Here is a 20,042-nt window from a genome sequence, read left to right as displayed (position 1 = left end):
AGCAGGAGTCCGGCCACCAACCTGACCCCCAGCAGGAGTCCGGCCACCAACCTGACCCCCAGCAGGAGTCCGGCCACCAACCTGACCCCCAGCAGGAGTCCGGCCACCAACCTGACCCCCAGCAGGAGTCCGGCCACCAACCTGACCCCCAGCAGGAGTCCGGCCACCAACCTGACCCCCAGCAGGAGTCCGGCCACCAACCTAACCCCCAGCAGGAGTCCGGCCACCAAACTAACCCCCAGCAGGAGTCCGGCCACCAACCTAACCCCCAGCAGGAGTCCGGCCACCAACCTAACCCCCAGCAGGAGTCCGGCCACCAACCTAACCCCCAGCAGGAGTCCGGCCACCAACCTAACCCCCAGCAGGAGTCCGGCCACCAACCTAACCCCCAGCAGGAGTCCGGCCACCAACCTAACCCCCAGCAGGAGTCCGGCCACCAACCTAACCCCCAGCAGGAGTCCGGCCACCAACCTGACTCCCAAGCAAGAGTCCGGCCACCAACCTGCCGCCTAGCAGGAATCCTGCCACCAACATGACTCCCAGCAGAAGTGCAACCATGGTATGCATGTATCCCTTTAAACAACAAAAACACACCTTAGTCACCATGAGGATTTTGGAAAATATACATGTAAATGATAGAGATTATATATCATTTTAAATCATCTTCCCTACTCTGGGCTTTCTTCAGTATACTGTATCTGCTTTATAGCGCAGTGACATCACTGGAGAGGAGGAAGTACTACACCCTTATAAAATAAAACGCCTATTTCTGTGCAACGCTTTCAATTAAAATGCTTGGAAGTACCATCAATGCACGCTGTAAGTGCCCACTGATATACACGATTTCAAGTATAGAGTTCCCAAACGGACGGCGTCACTCAGCAGAAGACACCGCAAATATGTTAGCCGAGCCAGTATTCACAACCATGTAATCTATTCATCTACAAGGAAACCTTAACCCCCCCACAAAAACATCCTGGAGTCCTTACATATTAACAATGTAAAGGCCTTTTCCTTAGCAAATTGCTAGATTACATCATCTGCTAACACACAATGGCTGTATCTACGCTTAGGTGACAGTTCCACGTTAGAGTAGTGAGGGTTGGAAAAACATGGCTGCTTTCTTGCAGAAACAGTGCCACACCTGTCTTGCTGGGGTGGCCGTAGAGGTTTCCCGAACAACTCTTTGAAGCCAATTTGCAACGCCACAATCCGTAGACAAGCGTGGGGTTGTTTGTGGAAGTAAGACAGCCAAGTTTTCGCCCTTCTACAATTCCTTTAAGAATATAAAATTATTAAAACATAATAAAAAGGGAGTAGGGCTTGAAAGTCAGATACAAAATGATATAATAGACACACCAATAAAGTATAACAAAATGATAACACTCCATAAATGAAATAAAAAAACAAAACAAAATTTACACAACCTGATCTGGGTTCGAATTCTGCAGTTGTGACATTTGTGTGTACCGGAGGGGTCATGTCTCTAGTTGTGTTTGGGGGCAAAGACCTGCTGCTCACAGAGCCACGTACACACCTAACCAATACACAGCGTAAACTAGACTCTAATTCTGTACCATGAAAAGCTGGTGGATCATCCACCAATATCTCTGCAGGCAGATGTCCACGGTAGTAACCACAAGGGCCAAGACGCAGAACTTAGCTTCTGTATCAACTTCTTGTATTTTTTTTTGTTTTTCCTGCCCGAATATTCCAAGCATTTGTTGGTTTCTGTGAAGTACAAAACGGTGACTAGATATTGCTCCAAACACGATTCCCAAGTGCCGAGTGTGTGTCTAGCAGAGTAGCAATGCTTCGTCGTCGCTAGTTTCATTCTTGAGCACCGCTTCCAGGCAGGTGTCTGGGATCTGAGCGGTGTGGACAATCCCACAGCACTCACAAGGACCATCGCGACTGCAGGACCTTGCTCCTTGAGATGTTGCACTTGGCTGTGCGAGTCCCTGCCCCTGATCCGAGGCAAGATCAAGTAATGGTCTAGTGCAGTCATTGAGGTCAAAGTCTAAGGCTGGGATCAACATCTCTACGTCGTCGTCTTCTTCTCTTCCAGCCCCGTTGCTGTCGAGCTGCCTCAGGGGGCTTTGGTTCTGACCTGCAGAGCTTGACCTCCCGAGCGTAATTCGCACCCAACGCAAACCTTGAGTCATTCTACTAAGAGCACTGCTGAGCTGCTGGCGGGCTGGACTAACAACAGGAGGTTCTGGAGCAGGGGTCTCCCTGGTGGTCTCTGCTGGTCTACTATTAGATGCTGGAGTAGTAGAGCTCCCGCTTCCACTCACTGTGGCTTCCACCGCCGAAGCAGGAGGAGTTTTCTGAGGCAAAGGAGCGGCAACACCACCAACGGCTCCCTGGGCATCTCTTCTATCGCTCTCCCCATCAGTATCTTCGGACTCCACAGAGAAGAGTCCTCTGTGTGTGTTTCCCCGCTCTCCTTCCCGGTTAGCTCCTTGGCTTGTAGAACCATCTCCACTGGTGGACACCAAAGACAGAGAACCAGAGTTACGGGACCTTACGAAATTGTAAATCCTATTCCAAATGTTGCTGGACCTGCCGGCTATAGGGAGTCGAATGGAGGTGAAACCCAGCTGGGAGCGGACAGCAATTCTCAAATTTTCCAGAACAGAGGCCTGAGAAAATAAAAAAAAAGACTTATGATAACAGTAAGGACTATATAATCCTTCACTTACTTAAGATCTTTTAAAGGGATTCTTCCATTAAAATACTTTTTTTTCACTCGATCACACATAGGAATAGCCTTAAGAAAGGCTATTCTTCTCCTACCATTAGAGGTCTTCTCTGTGCCGCCATTCGGTTGAGATCCTAGTTTTCTTCGGTATGTAAAAGAGTTCTCTCGCAGCACTGGGGGTGGTCCTTAGCACTCAAAACAGCACTGGGGGTGTCCCCAGTGCTGCGAGAGAACTCTCTCCAGCGCCGCCTCCATCTTCTTCAGGAACGGCCTCTCTGCGTGTCTTCTTCCGGATCTCGGTTTCAATCTTCTAGGCCTTAGGCAGAGCAGACTGTGCATGCCCGTGGCCATAAGAAAAATAGTCGCCCGCGACCACAAGAAAATGGCCGCTTACGCTTACTGTGTTTGTGTAAGTGGCCATTTTTCTTGTGGCCGCGGGCATGCGCAGTCTGCTCTGCCCAAGATTGAAACCCAGCTCCGGAAGAAGACGCTCATAGAGGCCAATCCTGAAGAAGATGGAGGCTGCGCTGGAGCGTTCTCTTGCAGCATTGGGACCACCCCCAGTGCTGAGAGGGAACTCGTTCGCATATCGAAGAGAACCGGGATTTCAACTAAATGGCGGCGTGGAGAAGACATCTAAAGGTTGGAGAAGAATAGCCTCTCTTAAGGCTATTCCGACGTGTGATTGACAAAAAAAAAGAAGAAAAAAAAAAAAAAAAAAGCATTTTAATGGTAGAATCCCTTCTTTAAGATATCACAATACTTAGAGACTTGAGACAGAAGCTGTAACAGGTGCCGATCAATGATACAGAATGCCTATTAGCACTTGCAAGACTGTCAATGTGAGTATATAGATTGTACATGGATGAATGATCAAATTTGACCTACTGACCACGGTACATGCTCCAACTATACCAGGGAACCTGCTGACAAATGCCCAAATAAAAGATGCGACTGGCAGAAAAAGCTAAGATTTGCTTGTTTGTTGGCAGACTGCTGGGCAGGTTCGCGCAGTGCAATGAGCAGGAGTGAACAGTGATCGAACTATTATTTGTATGAATCAATGGCCCATCAATAGCTCACTTCGCACAGCTGTACTTTGTTGCAACTAGAGATGAGCGAACAGTGAAATATTCGAGATTCGATATTCGTTTCGAGTAGAGCCTCAATATTCGACTACTCGATTGAATATCGAATCCCATTATAGTCTATGGGGAAAATGCTCGTTTCAGGGGAACCCACTATTCAACTAAAGGAGAGTCACCAAGTCCACGAGTAGGAGGAGGAGAGTGTTTAGGAGGAGTGCTGTGCAGTTAAAGCGCACGGACCCCATAGACTATAATGGGTCTGTGCGCTTTAACTGCACAGTGCTTGCAGTTGCGCTGATATTCCGTTCGGGGGGGTCCTCCTGTGGACTCCTTCTGGATGGAAGGCAAGCGCTAATGTGAACTTACTCATCCTGCAGAACCAGCATTGATTGGCCGAATGCTATACACTGTATAGCATTCGGCCATTCAACGCTGGTCAATGCATTCCTATGAGAAAAAGTCAGCTCCCGCATAACCACAAGGTGCCAGCTCTCCTGACTAGCAAGGACGAGCCTGCTGCAGAACCAGCATTGATTGGCTGAATGCTATACACTGTATAGCATTCGGCCAATCAATGCTGGTTCTGAATCGAATCTTTACTGCGAATAGCTAGTAGTATTCGAACGAGTTCGACTATTTCAAATACCGTACTGTTCTATCCAATACCTACTCGATCGAACACTACTCGCTCCTGTAGGTGGAGAGGGGGCGTGCCAAATTTCACCCAAATTGGGCGAGAACTGTGGATTTGTATAGAGCGGACAGCTACAGAATCTGAGTTATATAGATAGATAGTCACAATTTGAGCATTGTGTCTAGTAATATGTAGCAGATTTGGTGTTGAAATTTCTTTTAGGGTAGGTTTACTCCAAACTTTCTGTTACTCTCATCCGTTATAATACATCAATGATGAGAGCGCGACTGAGGCAGACACACCTCTGCATCCCCTCTAATGTAGAAAACAAGATGGAAGATGTTTTCCGTCATGCTCGTTACTTTTCAGATGGAAGAAAAAATTGGTGCATGCAGGGATTTCATACAAACATGATGGAAGACAGCGCCACGTTGCTTACATTATGGGAACATCTGTCAATGGGAACAGGCGCAGATGGAAGAGGAGGCTTCACTGCCGTTAAAGGGGTTAATCAATTTATAAGATTGATGGCCTATTCTAATATTAGATCTGTAGGGGTGCGTCACCCAGGACCTCTGCAGATCGCCGGTACCGAGGCAGCGTGGGAGGGTAGTGCCATACAAACTGTAGCAGGACCCTGCGCTGCCTCGGTACTAGTATTAGGATATCTAGAGCACTTAAACCTTGTATAAGGTAGCGGTCCTCAAGAATCCAGACACCTTACCTGATTTGGAGAGCACACTGGAAAGTCCTCCACTGGAGGGATTAAGCCCTGAGCAATCAATTGCCCATAAGAAGGCGGAGCTTCCCGTCTCAATAAATCGGCTTCCACTCGTGAAAGTTGCGTTTCGAAGGACCTTTAAAAAGACAGATAGAGATTACATTTTTGTATAATGGTAAAACAGAGCCCTACCTCTACCAATGCACTGTGTATAGGGACAACAACGCAACCTTCGTGTGTGTGTGTGTGTGGCGCTAAGTGTCCAGCTGGAAGAACGAATACATGCAAGGGCAAGTGACCCCCATCAAGCCAAATATAGGGGGGCTCCCCGAACGTATTACCAAATGCAGATGTGAACCAGGCAAGGTATCTATAGGTTCAGCACGAAGTAATAGTACGGCGCCGAGCAGGGTGGTGTGTGACATGGCTACCCATTAGGTGAAGTAGTCGGATTTCCAATACCCTTCAAGATTTTGGAAAAACCCCTTTAACCGCCAAAGACCATTCCCGTAAAAAAAATGAAGAAAAATTATGAAAACGATTTGACATAAGTTCTAACTTACCTGCGCTCGAACATGCGCAGAGAGTAAAGCTTGCAGGTACATCCCAGTGCGATCACCAGCAGTAGTCCACATATGAGGCTGCCAATCACCGCCGCCGTGATCACCCGCGTGGGCACAATAACCGGACAGTTCTCCTCATCGCTGCCGTCGCCGCAGTCGTCCTGCGAATCGCACACCCAGCTCTCAAAGACACATCTGTTATTTTTGCAGTGGAAATTTCCCGGTTGGCAAAAGAAGCAGTTTTTCTCATCGGATCCATTGGGGCAATGATTTTGGTAGTTGCACCGGTCAGATCGTGGATAGCAGACCCCATTCCTAGAGCAAGGAAATTCATCCTTTTGGCACATTGAACAGTTCAGTTCGTCCCGTCCATTGGGGCAGTGCCAGTAGCCATCACATCGCTGCTGCTCGGTGTAACAGCCCCAGTTCCCACCACAGGGAATCTCCCACGGGAGACAAAAGCCATCGACTTGGTAGGTCGCGTTAAATCCTCTGGCTGCATTGACCTTATCGGCACAAAAATGGACCCGGATCTGACCTGAAGAGGACACTACGGTAAGGGGAGCGTGGGAGTCGAAAGCGGTTAAAACTCGTAGAAGTTTACGAGAGTTTTCTTCCAACCCGTCATAAATTTTCACATAGTCCCCATAGCCGGTGCCATCCAGCTTGAAGTCCGTAAAACGCAGAATCACTTTGCGGCGATCTCCTGTGTCGATGAGCCACGTGCAGTTGCTCCCAGGGGGGTAGAAATCTGGGTAATTGGGGGAGCTGAATGCACCGTAGAAGTATTTTAGAGACTGCCCACAAGTAGGTAACTCGCAGTCGATCTCATCCCCCAGGTCCAGGCAGTCTATGTTCCCGTCACATTTCAGGGAATTGGGCAGGCAAGTGTAGGCTTTCGTGAAACGCGACAGGCACTGAAACTGGTTATACGCACACGGTAGGAAGGCCGCCTCTGTCGGGTGGCTGAGTTTGGCACATAATTTTTCATCCGAACCATCGCCGCAGTCATCCATGTGGTTACACTTTAAGATTTCGGAAATACATTTTCCATTGTCACAGCGAAATCGGTTCCGTTCACATTTTTTCTTTCCTTAAAATAATCATAAAAAAAAAATAAATAAAAATTAAAGTTTATTTTACAGCATTGTCTTTTATAGGAAAGCACAATACATTAAGATTTTAAAAAAAGTTTTAATCCCTAGCCTCTATTCACATGACTCATCTCAATGGGGATATTCACATTACTGGGTTTTTTTTTTTTAATGTAGATTGCCCCATATAGGGATCACTATGTACAGTTATTTCCCTTTGTCTTTGTAGAATGGGAGGAAATCGCCGCAAACACGGGGAGAACATACAAACTCCTTGCAGATGTTGTTCCTGGCGGGAATCAAACCCAGGACTACAGCGGTGCAAGGCTGCAGTGCTAACCACTGAGCCACCATGTTGGCCCCACATTACTGTTTTTTTGTACAAGAAATACGTTTTGATCATTCGCGTAGACTGAAGTCTAGAAAGATCCATGAAGTGAATGTCCCTTGAGTGCAAAGTAGTCGTGAGAAACGGCCATTTTTCCACAATTCCACACCGCACCACAGTTGTCTGAATAGAGGTTTTCATTTTGTCAAATTGCTATCCATTAAGGCAGACCCCATGTTTTTTAAGGCTAGGTTAAAGACAAACTTTCATGGTCCGGGGCTCAGGCAGTTCTATATACTGCTGGAAAGCTGACAGTGCACTGAATTCAGCTCACTGTCAGCTTTCCCGATCTGTGCCCCGGGTGAAGAGCTATCGGTCCCGGTACTGTAGCTCTTCACAGTCAGAAGGGCGTTCCTGACAGGAAGTCAGGGACGCCCTTCTCCACAGCAGAGCCTATCGCGCTGTACAGTGTGACTGTGGAGGAATTCCCCCTCCCTCTGCTCACAGTGCTCGTCCATAGACCAGTATTGTCAGGAGGGGAGGGGGCGTTCCTCCCCGCTCAGACTGTACAGCACTATAGGCGCTGCTGTGGAGAAGGACGTCCCTGATTGACTGTCAGGAACGCCCTTCTGACTGTAAAGAGCTACGGTACCGGGACTGATAGGTCTTCACCCGGGGCACAGATCAGGAAAGCCAACAGTGCGCTGAATTCAGCGCACTGTCAGCTTTCCAGCAGTATATAGAACTGCCTGTGCCCCGGACCATGAGAGGTCCTCTTTAAAGGCACATATCTGCGCCAGAGTTTGCGATGGAGACTCAGCCACAACAACTTCCAAAAATCGTCAGAGACAAGAGTCATGTACCGAGGACTTCTTTCTCCGTTGTTTTCTAAGGGAAACCTGTCCGAATCCATTATAGTCTATGAGCCACGCGCAGTTGCTTCCAGGGGGTAGAAATCTGAATAATTGGGGGAGTATCTGTAGGGGACTCCACCACTGAATCCGCTTAAAATCCTGCAAGTAGGACTTTTCTCTCTGCCAGTTTAAGTATAAAATTGGCGGAAACCAGATAGACCCCATTAAAGTCTATGGTGACCGTGAGTTCCCGCGTGTAACCGATTTTTAAGCATGCAGGGTTTCTGTCTTTTAGGTGTCCATGCAGACCTGAAGGACGGAAACCTGAAGGGGGGGGGGGGGGGGGGCAGCAAGCTATCTTACCCACTGCTAACCTTTAATATTCCCTTCACAGACTAAAAGGGGACTCTATGTGGCTTCCAGGCACCAAGACTGATATAACCGTTCCCATTTTGTGATCTTGTATTTAAAGGGGACCTGTCTGCTCCCCTGATAGGTCTGAGTCAGTAAAAACATATTACTGAGAACATAAGAACACAGGATCTCTTCTTATACCTTGCAATAGAGCCCTTCCTCCATTATTCCTCCTGGAAATGTATGAGTAAATTGCCAACTGGGTGTTACCATTGTCCTGGATGGTATCAGACTGTGCAGTCATACTTCCAAATCTAAGCACCTAGTCGCCACCCTTATAATGAATTTGTAGGAGGAATAACAGGGGAACGACATAAAAAACGTTGTTCTATTGCATTCCTAATTACCACCAGTCATGTGACCTGTGTACTCGGACACATCTCTACTACACCAGGCCCTGATATTAAGCAGCTACAAGTCACCGGACTCTGCACCTACGACTTCAGTCCGTACCTGTGGCGTACGACAGGCGGAATCCTTTTCTGGAGATGCGATCGTCTGCATGAAACTTGATCCATACGTGGTCTTGTATGGAGGTATACGGCGCTGGGATCGTGGAGCCGCACGCCCTGGCCCCATCAGAATTTTGAGTCGGTCCAATGGATAACCAGTCGAAATTGCAGGTGGCCGATCCCTGGAGGTCAAACTCTTGAAAACTGAAAATGAGACAAAAAATAAAATATATTACATTATATATCTAGGAAGCAGAGACTTCCCCCATTACAATATTATGGTGACATATCTATGGAAATTGCGCTATATATTGCTACGAGGATTCCTGCACGGTCTGGCGTGCGGGTCTGTTGCTCTCTTATGTCTAGTTCTCTGGCTGAAGCTAGCGATTGGTGCGGACACTGGACAGGACTGAATACATGTGCGGCATGGTCGGTCTAATACGTGTAATAATTCGCTCAGTTAAACAGAAATCTGATCCTCATCGTCCACATGTGGCCGGTTTACGATGAAGAGGTGCAGAATGTAAATGTGACCCGGTGCACGCTAAGGCCTGGATGGTCATACACTACATACACGCACAGTACATACCTGATAGTGATCGTTTCTCCAGGGTTGGCATGGATGTACCAACTACAGTTTATCCTGGCCGGGTATTCTATAGGCCAGCCTGGACTGGTGATGATACCGCTAGGTTGTCTAATCTGTTCAGGAATCCCTGCACAAGCTGCAACGAGGAAAGGAGAAAATATTCTTAGAATAATTACCGCAACAGGCAATTCCTTCAGTCTGGTCATGTATGGGACGACTGGGAGTGATAAAAGCGAGGAGCAAAGGTTTATGACTGATCTAATAAATGTGGAGCACTCCAGTGCAAGGCTCATGCCTGCCAGCAGATGGCAGTGGGAGCTCACAGCAATGTAAACCTCAATATACAGCCTGGGCAGTACTGCAGGTATACGGTGATCAATGCAAGAGATGGTCAGAGCCATCTAACGAAGCGACCCCCAGATGCCCCATAGCAGTAAATGGAGAAAGTGCACTGATGCTTCATTTACACAGAGGACGCACCTTCTCCAGGGTTTGCCCACCTTGATGCTAACAGACATATGACAGCCTCCCTTCCCAGGTGGGATCTAGCTGCTGGTGGCCATGTTGCACTTGCTATGATCAGTTTCCGGCCACTGCACTCACTCCACTATACAGTAGTACGCCAAAGCCAACTACAGAACTTAACCACTTCAGTACCGGGCCAATTTGTGGTCCAGGACCAGACACATTTTAGGTTTATTATGTATGTGCGGTTTTGAGGTCTGTAAAATTTTTCTCGTATGTCTTAATCAACTAATTTTTGCGTCTTTTTTCGGGGACACATAGGGCTTTATTTTTATGTTATTTTTATTTTCAAATGTGTTTTAATTTTTTTTTTTTATCCAGGAAAATATAAACAAAATAGGAGGGAAATTGTGTCTGGTTTTCAATTTATATATATTTTTTTTTAATTTAATAACACAAAGTGTCACTGACAAACTGTATAAAATAGTTTTTCCTCTCCGTTATGGTAATTTTTATTTTGTATGGTGTTGTCGGGGGTGGGGCTATAACCTTTAATAACGGCGTTTTATTAGCGTATTATTTATTTTTTATTATTATTTTATTTACATTTTTTTAAAACTTTTTTTATTATTTTTTTTTTTTCCAGATTGTGTCCCCATAAGGTGATAAGAGACCTTTGGGGACATCTGATCACTTATTTTTTTTGTACTGGAGGCTGATTTCTCCTATAACTGGGGCTGGTACATTTAACCTCAGTTACAGGAGGAATACAGCCTCCTGCACACTGTATATACAGCTTACTGAGCTGATCTGAGTCCTGTAGGACCCAGCAGCTCTGGCAGGACACTGCTCCCGGCGGATCACGTGTCCACCGGGTCAGAGGGCGGCTGAATTATGGCTGCGTCCATAGCTGTGTATACAGCGCTCATTGAGCGCTGTATACACAGCGATCGAGATGGCAGGGGAGGTAATAAATCTGCCCTGTCTTCTCTCTGGGAGCTCCGGCTGAAGTTACAGCCGGCTCCTAGTGAAAGCAGCTGCACGATCTCCGTGCAGCTGCTGTGTTCTGGTGGACGTACAGGTACGTCCTGGCAGAACTAGACAACCACTTCCCGGACGTATATAGTCTATGGGCGGTCCGGAAGTGGTTAAAGTGGATTACACGTCTTAGAACAGTGCGGTGACCCCTTTACCTTACAGTTTACCAAGCACAGGTCCTTCATTTTGTAATGACTATACACGGTACTGGAGCCGAACCCCAATGAAGCGAGTGAGACCGTGACATGTAGATCCGCCACAGCCGACTGGTGGGCAACACCTACTTGCCAATCCAAGACAGTATAAGCGGATAGTGTTGTGCCTAGATGGCACATAACCATATTCCGGATTGCATACAGACCCATTCATTTCTATGGCAATCCAGGTGGGGGTCTCCAGGTGGGAGAAAGCTGCAAAACATGGTGCGGGTCCTATTTCACGGCCTGTTATATTTAATAGACAAAGTCTGCAGAAAAAACAGACTGCACAAAAATGCCATCCATGGGGCAACACGGTGGCTCAGTGGTTAGCACTGCAGCCTTGCAGCACTGGAGTCCTGGGTTCGAATCCTGCCAGGAACAACATCTGCAAGGAGTTTGTACATTCTCCCCGTGTTTGTGTGGATTTCTCTCAATGGGGGGGATTTACGAAGACTTGTGTATCCTACGCACCTCCTAATAAAGGCCCTGACTATATAATTTACTTAAAAATAAATGTATAAAAAGAGAACAAAAACAAAAACGGCAAATTTAGCCGTATTCAAAAAACCCCAACAAAACAAAAACTCACAGCATTTACGATTTTAGGAAAACAGTTTTGGCACACAAGCGTCAGACTCGGTGGCCCATAAATAAAAGATGAACAATTTCCAGCAAATTATACAAAACTATTCCACAAACATTAAAAAAAGGGGGAAAGTGAACCTACGAATTCTAGATCCATGCACGGAAAGTTTATTCCGTCTCGAGTCGGTAACCAAGTAACGGCCGTCTTCCCTTCGCTCTTCCGTCTCCGAGAACCCAACAAACAATTTTCATTTCATGGAATCGCTGAATACAAATACGTTCCCATCAGCCGGCTAATGCCGCCTTTTACGTAGGCAGGAAATTAGGCAGTCGATTTAGTTAAGTGAAATCTGCTCAGAGCAAGGCAGATGTCACTTTAATCTTTTCAGAATATTTTCAGAATTCGCTCGCTTAATTTCTTACATTACGTGCAGCAATAAAACTAGAGCCGTGCGCCTATTTATAGGAGGGAACGCTCTGGTTTGGGGGGGGGGGGGGGGGGGGGGAAAGCAGAGCTTTTTTTATTTGCCGGTGCGTACAAGGCAGGTTTTTCTTTCTTAAATCACTTACCCAGCGGGAGCCCCGAAAGATGAACATTCTCCGAGTGCTCGGCGCGGGCCCCATATTCTAGAAAAAAACGAATAACAAAATACATTATAATATAGGAAAAATTATTACTACATTTATATAACAAAGGACATTGTAACCAAATAAGAAATAAAAATGTAAAATTCTCTGTTTTTGTATCACAATGTAACTATACCAATTCTAATCATAGAACCCGAGGAAGCTGGGGGAGAAGATAGATGGGATTTGGGGTGACCAGAGCACCAAGGTTATATCACACACATGGATAAAACACCTGTTTCATTGAAAATATTAATCTACTTGGACTCTGCAATGTAAATGCTGATGTATCTGTTTGAGGATTTGTTTTTTAAAAGATGGGTTGTATTTTTCAATGGCATTATTTTGGAGGGCCTATGGAATTAAAATATATTGCTGTTGTGCTGTAAACGTGAGAGGGTTAAAGGGGATTTTCCCTACTAAAAATGCATCTCCTCTTCATAGGATAGTGAATGTCTGATCACCGAGTGCGTCACTATTAGAATCCCCAAAGATCTAAACGGGGGATCCAAGTCCCCTGTATAAACTGCTAAAACCACTGCCCCATTTACTTCTATGCCAAGTACAGCACTCCATCAGCCCCATAGTAGTGAAAACCGTGGTGGTCATGCATGAACTCAACCACTCCAAAGAGGGGACCCAGAGACCCCCATTCTTAGGATTGTAAGCCCTTTGGGAGTAGTGTTTTAGTTAAAGAGTACCACCAGTTATAAAGAACTTTTCATAAGTTAATTGTATAGGTTAATATTAGAAACTCTAGTATATTTTATTAAAGAAATCCGTTTCCTTCTCCACTTTTCAGGCATCTATTACATATAAGTCTATGAAGAGGGGAGGGGGATAGAAAAGAATCAAATTTCACTGATGTTCCTTTTTTCTTTAAAAAAAAAAAAAAAAAGGGATTCTACCATTAAAACCCTTTTTTTGTGGATAAGACGTCAGACTATCCTTTAGAAAGGTTATTCGTCTCTTACTTTTAGATGTGATCTCCGCCGCGCCATTCCTTAGAAATACTGGTTTTTACCGGTATGCAAATTAGTTCTCTCAGAGTGATGGGGGCGGGCCCCAGCGCTGAAAATGCGATGGGGGCGTCCCCACTGGTGCTCAAGAACACGATCCTGTGACACCTCTATCTTCAGCTGGATCCTCCCCTTCTCTGTCGTCTTCCTCCTGCGTCACCTGCGCATTTTCAGCGCTGGGGCCCACCCCCATCGCTGTGAGAACTAATTTGCATATCGGTAAAAACCGGTATTTCTAAGGAACGGCACGGGAGAGATCACATCTAAAGGTAAGAGACAAATAGCCTTTCTAAAGGCTATTCCGAAGTCTTATCCACAAAAAAAAAAAGAGGTTTTGATGGTAGAATCCCTGTAAACACTGCTAGGTTGTAGATAAGAGGCTAGCAATACACAGAATGAGACAATAAATCAATTAACCAGTCGGTATGAGACTCCCACTCCTACCCTTCCTTTCTCCTTAGAGCTCCATGTGTGAGACCGAATACAGGGTCGGATATAATGTGAACAGTCATGTTGAAGATATTAAGCTGTTCTCCATCTCCTTCAGTGCTGAAGGAAACACATATCCTTAATAAGATTAGGGATCAAGGCGCCTTCCGCATATCCCCTGCATGGAGACACTCCTGTAGAAGGGTCTGGCAGTAAAGTCAATGAGGCTGCAGAAAATCAGTAAAGGAGCTGCAACAATGGGGCATGCCATGATTCAGAGACATGAAGGGTCCATCATAGCCCCATGCACTAGAATGGGAAACCCACCAAATCCCAATACACAACAGTCATATACTACAACCTGAACAAGAAGCCTTAGAAACCAAAAAGCAGCCATGCCTGGTACTGGTACATATCTCCATTTATCTTTTTAGCTGAATTCGAGCCGTATCTGTGAATCCAGGCCTGACGTAAGAGTACAAGATGACCTGTGTCAAAGCTACCTGGAGGAACATTAATGGTGTACAGAACAGGAGAGCTGACCCATTTTATGACAAGAGCCGGCACACATAATAAATAGCACTACATCGATCTTCAGGGACATATAGTCTCAGGCAACTTGTCCCAGCATGTCTGCGGTAAATTATCGATCCTCTACACGGGCATGTACATGTATAATAAGTGTAAGATTTCAGCTGGCTCAACTCCGAAGAGGAGGAACTGAGTGTGGCAAGAAGCAGACGTACATGGTGGAGATCACACTTCAGATTCGGCTAGTCAGAGAGGCCTGGGATAAGTCACAGGAGAGTATTGGACATGGTGACATCTGTACGACGGTAGCCAGACGTCACCTGTGGGTCAATGTAAGGCCATAGGAGATGTGTAATAATAACTCCCTCCACGCCTCTGCAGGGTCACCAGGGCTGAATGGGGTCATATTCCTAGAATACAAAAGGTGAAGAGCGTGCACTGATCGTAAATGTAACCTAAACTCGTCTCTTAGCGTCATCTACAGACAAAGCTGACAATTACGTATAGATCCTTCAGAACTGTATTCACAATTTCCCGGTTATTAGAAAAAGGTGACAAGCTTGTCATGAAAGTTAGAAGGCACCTTTAACAAGGGGTTTATTGGCTGCAAATGGCCTTTTCCCGTAACTGATGACCTATATACAGGCTAGGTCATCACTATAAATCATCTGGTCGAAAACTGGGCCCTGGAGGTACTGCAATTCCCCAAATCTACCATTATACAGTGGACAGGGCTGCAGTGCTCTTATTACTTGTATAGGAGCAGCCTGCATGTGCTTCCTAACCAGGGCTTATTCGTTGCGTTCATTTTGCACTATTTTGGGGGACATATAGTGTTTTATTAGCTTCCATTTACATTTTTTTTGAAGATCCATGTGAAATAACACACAATTATAATCACAATTTTTTGCATGTTATTGTTATGGATTGCATTATAAATGACATGGCTACAGCGATGCCTCCGGTCTGTGCCAGTCACTACATTGGCTGCCTATTCATTATAGAATACAATATAAAGTTATCCCCCTCCCCCACAAGGCTCTCCATAATGCCGCACCTCCCTACATTTCCTCCCTCATCTCTGTCTACCGCCCAACCCATGTTCTCCGCTCACTCAATGACCTAACACTTACATCCTCTATTATCAGAACCTCCCACGCTCGTATACAAGACTTCTCCCGAGCTGCACCACTTCTCTGGAATGCTCTACCCCGGACAATCAGATTAACTCCCAATTTCTACAGTTTCAAGCGCAAACTAAAGACGCATCTTATCAGACAGGCCTATCACAATTCCTAATGTAAACCCTTCCTTACTATAATTAGAATCCCCAAAATTTAACCCTCCTCTGTCCCCGCTCCCACATGATATGATGCCATCTCAGGATAACTCTATATGTCAAAGCTCCAGCCACATGTTAAAGGACACGACTGTTGACGGCTCATAAAGTCTTATGTTTGTGTAATGACAGTCACCTCTATTACAACATTTTCTGACCTCTGTATAAGCAATGCCGCCCCTGCTACCTTTTGTGTCACCCCCTCTACCTCATAGATTGTAAGCTCTTGCGAGCAGGGCCCTCAGTCCCATTGTGAGAAATGACTTTCTTTGTAATGTATCTTTCTGTCTGTATTTGAACCCTACAAATTGTACAGCGCTGCGGAATATGTTTGCGCTATATAAATAAAATTCAATTAAAAAATGGCAGCTTTGTCGGGCGGGTCATTACAATTGCGGCGATACCCGATTTATATTAGTTTTATTGTGTTTTACCACTTTTACAAATAAAACAGATTTTTGAAAATGAAGGATTTCCTGGGGTCACCGTATTCTGACGCTTTTTTTTACTGTACTGTTGAGGGAGTGACTTCAGGTGGACGCCCATGGTTGATCCGGCTGCGGAATCCGCGTGAAGAAAGGGCATGTCGCTTCTTTTTTCCGCAAGTGGGAACAAATCGCTTGCGGAAAAAAGAAAATGACCAGCTCCCATTGATTTCAATGGGAGACGCTTTTTATGCGACATTCATGTCTGTCGCATAACCACTCACCCCATTGATCTGCTCCTATGATGGAACTGCAGATATGAATGTAGCTTTGGGCTACATGCACATGACCATACCGGTTTTGCCATCCAGAAAAAAACATGGCTGCCTGTCATCTGCAAACAAAGATTTGCAAAAAAGTTGTATACCCCTACACTTGTAGATGGCACAGACGCATGGCGGAAAGGCTACAGCCCCATAGAAAGGAACAGGTCCATACTTTTATCCGCCATTGCTGATAAAAACTACCGCCGTGTGCGTCCCTGACCTATCGATATGGAATTCAACAAAGAAGATTAAAGGTGTGATCGCGTCTCGATACCTCACACAAAGCGTCTGACTCTAAAAGCGGCGAATTACGGTAATGCTAATTTTTTCTGCCCCTACCCCACTTGCATCAGGAATCTATGCTTTGTATGCAGATCTGTCATGCCATAAACTTCTGACGAAAAAAGAAACCTTGAAGAAAAGCAGGCAGAAACTGGAATGACAGATGAGAAGCGGGAATAGTAAGCGGTATAATTCAGAGCGCCGACTCCTCAGGTACGAGGTAGTACAACATACTGCTTGTCCGCCCGAGGGCTGCTGCATTTTTAACCACCTAGCTTATAAAGGATTATGGAATATAGCGCTGCTCAGTTATTCCTTAACCCAGTGTATCAAACAGCAGCGACATGAAGAGAATGTAAAACGCGCCGGCGCTCCCGCCACCAGCCGGCTACATGGGTTTAAGATGTCACATTGAATTTGCATAGTTTGAGTTATTAAGCTGGTTTGGGCCGGGCTCTCCTTCCCATTATCTTGTCCCTGTAAATATTTTATGTCATTGTAATTACCGTGAATGTAATTCTAGCCGCACGCACCACGAGAACGCTCCGAATGGCCGCGCCACCTCCCAGCTACACCGCTGGTTTTAAAGGAAAAGGTTCGTCTTGCTCCAATTTCAATCTGACACCAATATAAAAGACCACCCCCCTTCCCCCAATCCAGAGCAAGGCACTAATGGGTTAATAGTGTATACGGTTGCTCTCAGGAGCTGTGACTGACAGGCTGGATCAGGATTCATTACAGATGACAGATTTGTTGTTTTTTTTCTTCTTCTTCCTCATCTACTGACTGTTCACATTTGAGTCGTCATTTCCAGTTTTCGATTTAGTCAAAGGGACAAAAACAAAAAAAAAACCCAAAACTCAAAAATAACACAAACCAAAACTTCATAGCTTCAATGACTAAGGGATCGTTCACGTGGAGCAAAATGGTGCCGATTTTGACGGAGAATCCGCCTCCTCACAATAGAGTCCTATGTAATCTGCTGGAGTTCTTTTCTCCGTCTGAAGCGACATGACCCTTCTTCAGACGGATTCTTCCGGAAAAAAAAACAACAGGAGTCAATGGGAGGCAGAAAAACCGCTTGCATTTTTTTCAAGGTCTATACACTGTGCTGGAGGAAACCAACCCAAAACTAAAAACACCTCAAAAAACCCATTTCCTCATTCCTGAAGCTGATTTTTTTTCCTGATCAAATTCCTCGACACCTACCTACGTGTGAACTAGCCCTAAGGCCTCGTTCACACGGGGCACGGGACCACATATTTTGGTCCCGATTCTGATACAGGAAGCCGCACCAGAATTGGACCAAAACGCGCCTGCCATGACTGTCACGGCTTCCAACAGTCACGGCTTCCCTCTCCGGAGTAGGCTCAAATGTAGCGAGGCGGACGCCGGGGCTGAATCAGCTGCGGAATCCGCCTGAAGAAAGGGCAGCTCGCTTCTTTTTTCCGTGAGCCGGAACATGCCACTCACAGAAAAAAGGAAGGCAGCGGTCTACATAGACCTCTATTGTGAGGGGACGGATTCTGAGGTGGATTCGGCATCAGAATCCGCCATTTCTTGCCCCGTGTGAACCAGCCCTAAGGCCCCGACCATAGTGGTTTTCAGTATATGTATACACAAATAGTCCACAGCCTGGTGCTCAAAAAGGGGTGCACGGATACCGTCCTCCGGGCAAGGACCAACCATAAGAAAGCACAAAAAAGAAATAGGTATCCCGCACTCCAAGACGTTGTCAATTTAAAACATTGCCCATATAAAACTTCCTACAAGACATCGAGCAGGCACAAAAAAACAGAGACATACCAAAACTGGCCGACACTTAACGCAACGTACAGACCCGCTGACGCGTTTCGGGGTAGAACCCCTTAGTCATAGTGACTAAGCGGTTGAGTATATGGTCCTCTACTGTGGATAGCATACGGCCTCATGCTTTTCTACGGCCCCTTACACGTATCAAGCTGTGTGTCCAGCCGTGGTAACCATCCACGAAATATGGAGCAGGTCCGTATTCGCGGCACAGACTCACAAATACAAGGGTAAGGCCTTATACAAGTAAGTGTGACTGCGGATGATGTATGGATGAGATGGATGGAGAGATGGAACAAGTATAATATATAGGGCCTGTCCTGCGATGGCTTGGGGCCCATGGCCACCTACATGACTGTATATAGGACCATAAAAACGAATGGGTCAGTGTGCTAGCTGAGTTATTCACAGCAATGGTTTTATTAATGGAGCAGGAAACCACTTGGCCTCACGGTTCCCAGTTTATGGTAAAATCACGATCTGTAGTTTTATAAGAACGTATATAATATAATTTATTAATCTATGTATTTGTGTCACACATTCTATAAAACCAATAGAAAATACTGCAGAGAAAACGAAGAATTCTTTCAATCTGTACTCGTCCTTGGCTGAGCGAGTACGCGGCAGGTACGGCTGCCAAATTCTATGGGGTGACGGACAGCTCATGCAGACAAAATGGAGGCCCAATGCAATAGCGGGAGATGTCTCTTGGCAAAATGTGCCAAGAGCTAAAAATATGAGCTGCATATGGACAGACAGCTGTCCGGAAAACGCGGAGTGTCAGTCCTGCAGCTCGGGAAACCGAATATTAAACATTTAAGGAGGAGGAAAGGACTTGGCAGCGGCAGGAAGGGATTGTGCATGTTGTAGCAAACACAGAAGTACATGGGGAAATTACCAAATATATGGCAGATACTGAACAAAAATGACAACAACAGGGCTCATATACAGGCAGAGTCCCATATTCCTCTATAGTCCATTCTTTGTTCCCTATAATCTCCTCCATCCTACATTATTGTCTATATATAGGAAGATTCCCTATACCTTGCTGTCCTATATATCCCTCTACACTACTGTCTGGTATATATATTATACACACACACACACACACACACACACACACACACATATATATATATACATACACACAGCATATAGTTATAGTTCACTTTTCTAGATTGTTATCTATCCTTGGTCTCGTTTTTCCAATGTCTCCTTATATACATTCTTATATCCCTGTATCTTATTATTGACCATTCACTACTATGGACCACCAAGGGTCAATGCAGCAACAAAATTGCAAAGGCACAAGAAAATGGCAGCTTACTTACTGTATAAGCGGCCATTTTTCTTGTGGCCGCGGGCATGCGCAGTCGGATCTGCCCGAGGCCTAGAAGTTTGAACCCAGCTCTGGAAGAAGACGTGAAGAGGCGCGGTTCCTGAAGAAGATGGAGGCGGTGCTGGAGAGTTCTCTCGCAGCATTGGGGACGCCCCCAGTGCTATTTGAGCGCTAGGTCCCACCC

General features: G+C 45.8%; 1 protein-coding gene across 1 annotated transcript in view; it reads right to left on the bottom strand.

Annotated features, from left to right (window-relative positions):
* Window positions 1–509: 509 nt before the first annotated feature.
* The window catches only part of LRP12 (LDL receptor related protein 12), a 41,869-nt gene continuing 22,336 nt past the window's right edge, over window positions 510–20,042 (bottom strand). Inside the window, exons 3-8 of the mRNA XM_075270264.1 lie at window positions 12,303–12,359; window positions 9,445–9,580; window positions 8,854–9,056; window positions 5,711–6,803; window positions 5,151–5,283; window positions 510–2,645 (exon numbers count right to left, since the gene is read on the bottom strand). Of these exons, the coding sequence (XP_075126365.1) occupies window positions 1,797–2,645; window positions 5,151–5,283; window positions 5,711–6,803; window positions 8,854–9,056; window positions 9,445–9,580; window positions 12,303–12,359 (2,471 nt within the window). The 3' untranslated portion in view covers window positions 510–1,796. The remainder of the gene's footprint in view (window positions 2,646–5,150; window positions 5,284–5,710; window positions 6,804–8,853; window positions 9,057–9,444; window positions 9,581–12,302; window positions 12,360–20,042) is intronic.

This window comes from Leptodactylus fuscus, chromosome 4 (genome assembly GCF_031893055.1).
Source record: "Leptodactylus fuscus isolate aLepFus1 chromosome 4, aLepFus1.hap2, whole genome shotgun sequence".
In the NCBI taxonomy this organism is placed as follows: Eukaryota; Metazoa; Chordata; class Amphibia; order Anura; family Leptodactylidae; genus Leptodactylus; species Leptodactylus fuscus.
The sequence above is the reverse complement of the archived record's forward strand: the minus strand, read 5'-3'. Positions and strand labels throughout refer to the sequence as shown.